The following is a 7,383-nucleotide window of genomic DNA, read 5'->3' on the forward strand; positions in this document are numbered from 1 at the left end:
GTACTCAGCAATAACAAGAAATCTTCAATTGCACAGTATTGTGCAATAGCAAGAAATTTTCAATTGCACAGTATTGTGCAATAGCAAGAAATCTTCAATTGCACAGTATTGTGCAATAGAAAGTATTTTCAATTGCACAGTATTGTACAATAGCAAGACATGTCTAATTGCACAATATTGTGCAATTATACTAAGCAAGAATTTCAATTGGAGTTGTCTTTCTTTGTCCAGAATAGGTAGTTGAATCAACTTAAATCATTGTTTTATACAATATATAATGTATATTCACTTTTACTACCAACTGATAAATTAAAACAATATTTACCATTCAGTGATAACAAGCACTTTTTTACATTTTAATATTTTATGATGTATTTAAATGAGTAATTATTGTTGCAAACTCCATAAGAAATTTGAATTGAGATCAGTTTTGGAATTAAGGATAGGGGGATGTAAAAAAAAAAAATTGAGGGTGGGGGGGGGGGGGGGTCAATTTTTCTCATTTGAAATTTCATAAAGAAAAAGAAAATTGCTTCAAACAGTTTTTTTGAGAGGATTAATATTCTACAGCATAGTGAATTGCTCAAAGGCAAAACAAAAATTTTAAGTTCATTAGACCACATTCATTCTGTGTCAGAAACATATGCTGTGTCAACTATTTAATCACATCCAGCTTGAATGTTGTGTCCATACTTGCCCCAACCGTTCAGGGTGCAACATCTGCGGTCGTATAAAGCTGCGCCCTGCGGAGCATCTGGTTAGCCATGGTGTTGTCAGTTTGTTTTAGATTTATGAGTTTGAATGTCCCTTTGGTGTCTTTCGTCCCTCTTTCACAACAATGGCTTTTTATACATTTAATAGTTAAACAATATTTTTATCAATCAAGAGTAAATAAAAACAAAAGTTAAATGATCTGTCATAAATTTTAGTTTATTATTAAATTCCCGTTTTGGTGCGTTGTATCGTATTTCAAAATTTGGGTTATTAGTCGTATCGGAAACGACCGGTGCGCGTTATCCGCCATTGTTTGTTTTGATTTTAGCCGGCACTGAAAAAATCCATCATCATCTGTGATAACTGGCAACAATTTAGAGTAATTTATACTCATCTAGGCATTTCAAAAACATCATCATGTCTATTGGAGTGCCAATTAAGGTTCTTCATGAAGCAGAAGGTCATATTGTTACCTGTGAAACTACGACAGGGGAAGTTTACAGAGGCAAGCTTGTAGAGGCTGAAGATAATATGAATTGCCAGATGACAGCAATAACATGCACGTACAGAGATGGTAGAGTTGCACAACTTGAAAATGTCTATCTCCGCGGAAGCAAGATTAGATTCATGATTCTGCCGGATATGTTGAAAAATGCGCCAATGTTCAAGCGAGTGAAAGGAGGATCTGGTGGAGGTGCAGGAAGAGGGAAATCTGCAATTCTCAGGGCACAAGGTATAAAAAAAACTTATAGGAACTTAATTACTTAAGTGACCTGTATTTTATGTAAATTGCAATGCCCACTTCTCTCTCCCTAGGCCCTTATCCTTGCATCCAATTCTGACATGCAATTGTGTGGGTCTAAATTAAAAGGCAAACATAACTGGATTTTGCAATTGCTATAGGTGCTTTATAATTTTTATGGCTGTTCTGTTTTGAATTATGACTCAACAATTGATTCATGCACTTGTCAAATCCTAGTCCAAATAATTATGACGTCTGGGACGGCTATTTTAATTTTTTTCTGGGACGCCTTCAGAAAAAAATTAAAATAGCCTTGCCAGACGTCATAATTATTTGAACTAGTCAAATCCCTGTTATGAAATGTTAATCATTCAAACTGCTCAGATCCCCGCCTATGACCTGACCATCAAGACAATACACCTGATCGCTATTCCCAGCTGACCTGTGAATCAGTCCTGCTGGAACTATTGATGTCATACAACAATCACTTTTCCATTATGGCGTCATATAGTTTGTCAAAATGTTACAGGAACCTGTGTGATGTTCAGAAATGGTAGTCAATGCAAATAACAATAAAGTGTATTACTATACACCTTATCTCTATTTGTCCCCTATAGCTGGATATAACAGGTTCTTGTAAAATTTTAATGTTATAAAACAAAACATCTGAAGCCACAATGGAAAAATGATTGTTGTATGCGTCAAAAGTTCTAGCTGCGGAACCGTAGCTCATAGGTCCTTATGTTATTTTTTTATGGTCCGCAAATAGTCAAAAAATAACATAAGGACCTATGAGCTACAGGTCCGCAGCTACAAAAGTTCAAGCAGCCGGGATTAGCGTTAAGGTGTATTGAAACGGATTAATAGCTCATGACTGCGGATAGTGCTGATCAGACCGGAATTTGTTGCTACAATATCAATCAACAGACCATATCTTTCAATTGTCATATTATCGAATAACTGGACATTGCATCACAGCAATATTACTTTTGGTTTTAACTTTCTGGTCAAATAAAATTTCTGGAGCCACTTTAGAAAAGTGAATGATGTACATGTTGTATGAAGTACAAAATTTAACTTATTTCAGGTTGATCAAAAGTGGTCAAAAAATTAGGCTGTGTTTATACCATTGTAACTGAAACATCTATTAAAGTTTTAAAAATTTAAGGTATTCATGATTGCTTGACCTAGATTTAAAAAGTTACATGTAGTTTAGGTCCCCAAAAAAGATAACAGTTAACATTATATAAATTTATTGTAAGTTGAATATTTATATTACATACATGTTTAATACAATTTCCTTATTGATTTATGAGTTTTGTATATTTCAGCTGCACGAGGAGCTAGAGGTCGTGGTGGTGGTGGCCGAGGAGGAGGTGGATTCCAGAGAAGACATTAACATTCTTTCTTTCATTGACATTTTGTGAAATCAAACTGAACAATCGTGACAATGGATGAGTGTTTGTAAATCTTGTAATTGTTGTCAAAATCCAAAACAGCGAAGTTTGGTTTTTATCATAGAATCATAACATTCTTCATGATCATGTGACATTGCCATGTTTTACACTGTATATATAAAATATTTGATGTACATTTATGTGTTTGTTTAATCTCTTCATCACTTGTAGTCCAGTCAATCTAGCATAAATTTGACCCTAACCTGAAAGTAATTGCAACAGAAGATTTTTAAGTTTTAATCTTTAGTATTATACCCCAAATATACACAGAAAAAAGTCCCATAAAATCTAACTTGAGGAAAACTAAAAAGATCACCATTTAAAATTCCTATGGAGATTTGCATTGTAAAGGGAAATAACTCTTGCAAAAAAGGCAGAAATATCAATACAAATTGATACAAAATTATAACTTTACCGCTTCTATTTATCAGAATGTATTGATTCTTGAATTTTTAGAGGTCTTTAGAGTATTACAAACAACTCTAAAGGGGTTTTCATATATTTTAACAAGCTATAATCTAGATTTCGTAATTTATTAGTTGACCATTTATTGAATTTTTCAACATGTCAAGGTAAAGAATCTCAAATTTATTAAAAATAATTCAGCATGTGTTCTTCTTTCTGTGGTTTAAAATTTCTTAAGATAAGTAAGTTGCTGAAAAAATATAATATACAGATATAAACAATACCAAATTTTCATATTATTTTTTTTAAATGGTTATAAAGCTTCAAATTTGCAATTTCTTTAAAGAAAAATGTACGAAAAAAATAAAACTACCCATAACACTTTGGTTTTGTACATTTCATGAACAGAACATAACATAGTTAAGTCAAATACAAACTTATAACCCCATCAAATTATCATGCTATACATAAATTTCCAGAAAAACAACCAAAATCTGACCAAAAACGACTAACTTTTGCAAGAGTTATCTCCCCTCCCAATGTTAATTTCCATAGGAAATTTAAAATGCTGATTTTGAGTTATTCTCAAGTTAGATTTTTTGGAACTTTTTTCTGTGTATATAAAGGGAATAAAGGGAATAATACTATAGATTAGAACTAAAACATTTTCTGTTGCAATTAGTTTGAGGTTAAATCTTAGTTTGACTGGACTATTGGGTTAAAAAATGTAGCTGTTAATACTGCTGTTTTAAACTAAGATCCTAATAAATAGCAGACTTAAAGTAATGTGGTATAACTTTGTTAAATTGTTGTGCTGTTACTTATATACCAGTAGAGTTGAGCTCTCAGTCACAAACTTGTTAAACACAGTCACATCAATAATAATTGTGTCAATTTTAAGTTCTGAACCTGTTTTTCAGTGGTTGTTGGTTGCTGTCTTGTATCTGTTTTTTAGCTCACCTGACCTGAAAGGTCAAGTGAGCTTTTCTCATCACTTGGCGTCCGTCGTCCGTAAACTTTTACAAAAATCTTCTCCTCTGAAACTACTGGGCCAAATTTAACCAAACTTTACCATAATCATCATTGGGGTATCTAGTTTAAAAAATGTGTCCGGTGACCCCGCCAACCATCCAAGATGGCTGCCATGGCTAAAAATAGAACATAGGGGTAAAATGCAGTTTTTGGCTTATAACTAAAAAACCAAAGCATTTAGAGCAAATCTGACATGGGGTAAAATTGTTTATCAGGTCAAGATCTATCTGCCCTGACATTTTCAGATGAATCTGACAACCCGTTGTTAGGTTGCTGCCCCTGAATTGGTTATTTTAAGGAAATTTGGCAGTTTTTGGTTATTATCTTGAATACTATTATAGATAGAGATAAACTGCAAACAGCAATAATGTACAGCAAAGTAAAACCTACAAATAAGTCAACATGACCAAAATCGTCAGTCAACCCCTGAAGGAGTTATTGCCCTTTATAGCCAATTTTTAACAATTTTTCGTCAGTTTTTGTAACTTGTACAAAAATCTTCTTCTCTGAAACTACATAGCCAAATTAAACCCAACTTGGCCATAATTATCATTGTGGTATATAGTTTAAAAAATGTGTACGATGACACCGCCTTCCAAACAAAATGGCCGACATGTCTAAAATTAGAACATAGTGGTAAAATGCTGTTTTTGATTTATATCTTTAAAACTAAGACATTTAGGGCAAATCTTTCAAGATTTAAATGTCAATCAGAATAAGATCTATCCCCTCACAAATTTTCAGATGAATCTTACAACTAGTTGTTGGGTTGCTGCCCTAAAATTGGTAATTTTAAGGAAATTTCGCAGTTTTTGGTTATTATCTTGAATACTATTATAGATAGAGATAAACTGTAAACAGCAATTTTGTTCAGCAAAGTAAGATCTACAAATAAGTTAACATAATAAAAATTGTAAGAGTACCCCTTAAGGAGTAATTGCCCTTTATAGTCAATTTTTAACAAATTTTCGTCAGTTTTTGTAACTTGTACAAAAATGTTCTTCTCTGAAACTACATGGCCAAATTAAACCAAACTTGGCCATAATTATCATTGTGGTATATAGTTTAAAAAATGTGTCCAATGACACCGCCTTCCAAACAAAATGGCCGACATGTCTAAAATTAGAACATAGTGGTAAAATACAGTTTTTGATTTATATCTTTAAAAGTAAGACATTTAGGGCAAATCTTTCGAGATTTAAATGTCCATCAGAATAAGATCTATCCCCTCGCAAATTATCAGATGAATCTGACAACTCATTGTTGGGTTGCTGCCCTAAAATTGGTAATTTTAAGGAAATTTCACAGTTTTTGGTTATTATCTTGAATACAATTATAGATAGAGATAAACTGTAAACAGCAATTTTGTTCAGCAAAGTAAGATCTACAAATAAGTCAAAAATGATAAAAATTGTAAGAGTACCCCTTAAGGAGTTATTGCCCTTTATAGTCAATTTTGAACAACTTTTCGTCATTTTTGTAACTTGAAATCTTCTTTTCTAAAATTATGGGCCTTATTAAACTAAATGTGGCCACAATCATTACTATGGTATCTATTTAAAAAAAAGTGTATAATGACCCCACCTACTAATCAAGATGATTGACATCAGTAAATACAGTAACAGGTGAGTGACACAGGCTCTTGAGAGCCTCTAGTTTTTTATTGTTTTGTAACCAATCAGGCAGTTGGGTTATTCATTTGAATATATAGTTTAGTTACACATTTTTTGTCAGACATATATATAATACAGTCCAGTAACATGAGTTACACATTTTTTGTCAGACATATATATAATACAGTCCAGTAACATGAGTTACACATTTTTTGTCAAACATATATGATACAGTCCAGTAACATAAGTAAAGCACTGAACCCTTACATAACTTAGGATCACTGTTACACAATGATATTTTAAGAACCAACTATATGCATATCAGTTGGAAAGGGCTTAGCTCTTTAACTGAGACTGTCAAAAAGTTCAAAATGTAACTTGCCAAAAAGTACACAAGAGTAGAGTTTTTAATACAAGGCTTCTGGTTCATAAGTTATTTGAAGACGCCCCAAAAAGCATGTGATTTCAATGGAGATGTCTGACTGCAAAATTTATGCCTAGGTGGCATTCTGATGTCTGAAGATATCAGTTGTTAAAAGAGACCGATTTGAGTTGAGAAAGGACATTTGTCACGTCTATGACACTATTGAATAAGACCATCTAAAAGGAAAGATACTTATTTGAGGCTTGCATTCATATTTGTTACATTAAAAAAAAGAAACCCAATTCTGGAATACATTATTGACAACATTGTGAAATCTTGACTTAGTATAAAAGTCAAAGTTACCATTTAAAAAAGTATGCAAATACATGTGTTAAATTTACTTGTTGGCATGTGAAAGTATTTTCCAATTTTAAAGTCTTGTTTTGTTTGATAGCTTAATGAAATAAGTCTTTTTTACCTAGAGGCCCCTGAAAGCCTGTGTTGCCGATCTGATTCTATTTTGGTTTTTGAATTCTTGTACAAATATATTCAATTCATAAACAGATACCCTGTACAAGATTGTGGACAAATTTTGTTTTATATTGGCCTAATAATTTGTTCAAAAACAAAACTTGTGAAGTTTACAGAAAAAACAGCAAATTCTTTGAAATTGCCAAAAATGATTTTATTAAAGGACAATAACAAATCAGCTACAAAGTAACCCTTTGTCAGCACCTCATAAGAAACATGCATACTGTGTTTGGTTTCAATTAATATTATAAGCAGTTTTCTAGAAGAAAATGATTGTATATGTTTCCAATAGGGTACTTTGTTTAACTAAGTCCCGTTTGCAGCCATCTTTGCTAATGGATTTGTGAAATAGGGTACTTTGTTTAACTAAGTCCCGTTTGCAGCCATCTTTGCTAATGGATTTGTGAAATAGGGTACTTTGTTTAACTAAGTCCCGTTTGCAGCCATCTTTGCTAATGGATTTGTGTCATAGCAGCAACACTTGCTCAGCGCCTCATAAGGAACCTTCATGCTATGTTTGGTTTA

At 32.7% G+C, this 7,383-nt stretch overlaps 1 protein-coding gene across 1 annotated transcript; it reads left to right on the forward strand.

Annotated features, from left to right (window-relative positions):
* The first annotated feature begins 986 nt into the window (after window positions 1-986).
* Window positions 987-3,049, forward strand: LOC134680618 (small nuclear ribonucleoprotein Sm D3-like). The gene is made up of 2 exons (XM_063539730.1): window positions 987-1,447; window positions 2,788-3,049. Exons 1-2 carry the CDS (start codon window positions 1,132-1,134, stop codon window positions 2,853-2,855), a joined length of 384 nt encoding a protein of 127 aa, XP_063395800.1. The 5' UTR covers window positions 987-1,131; the 3' UTR covers window positions 2,856-3,049.
* The last annotated feature ends 4,334 nt before the right edge of the window (window positions 3,050-7,383 follow it).

This window comes from Mytilus trossulus, chromosome 8 (assembly GCF_036588685.1).
Source record: "Mytilus trossulus isolate FHL-02 chromosome 8, PNRI_Mtr1.1.1.hap1, whole genome shotgun sequence".
In the NCBI taxonomy this organism is placed as follows: Eukaryota; Metazoa; Mollusca; class Bivalvia; order Mytilida; family Mytilidae; genus Mytilus; species Mytilus trossulus.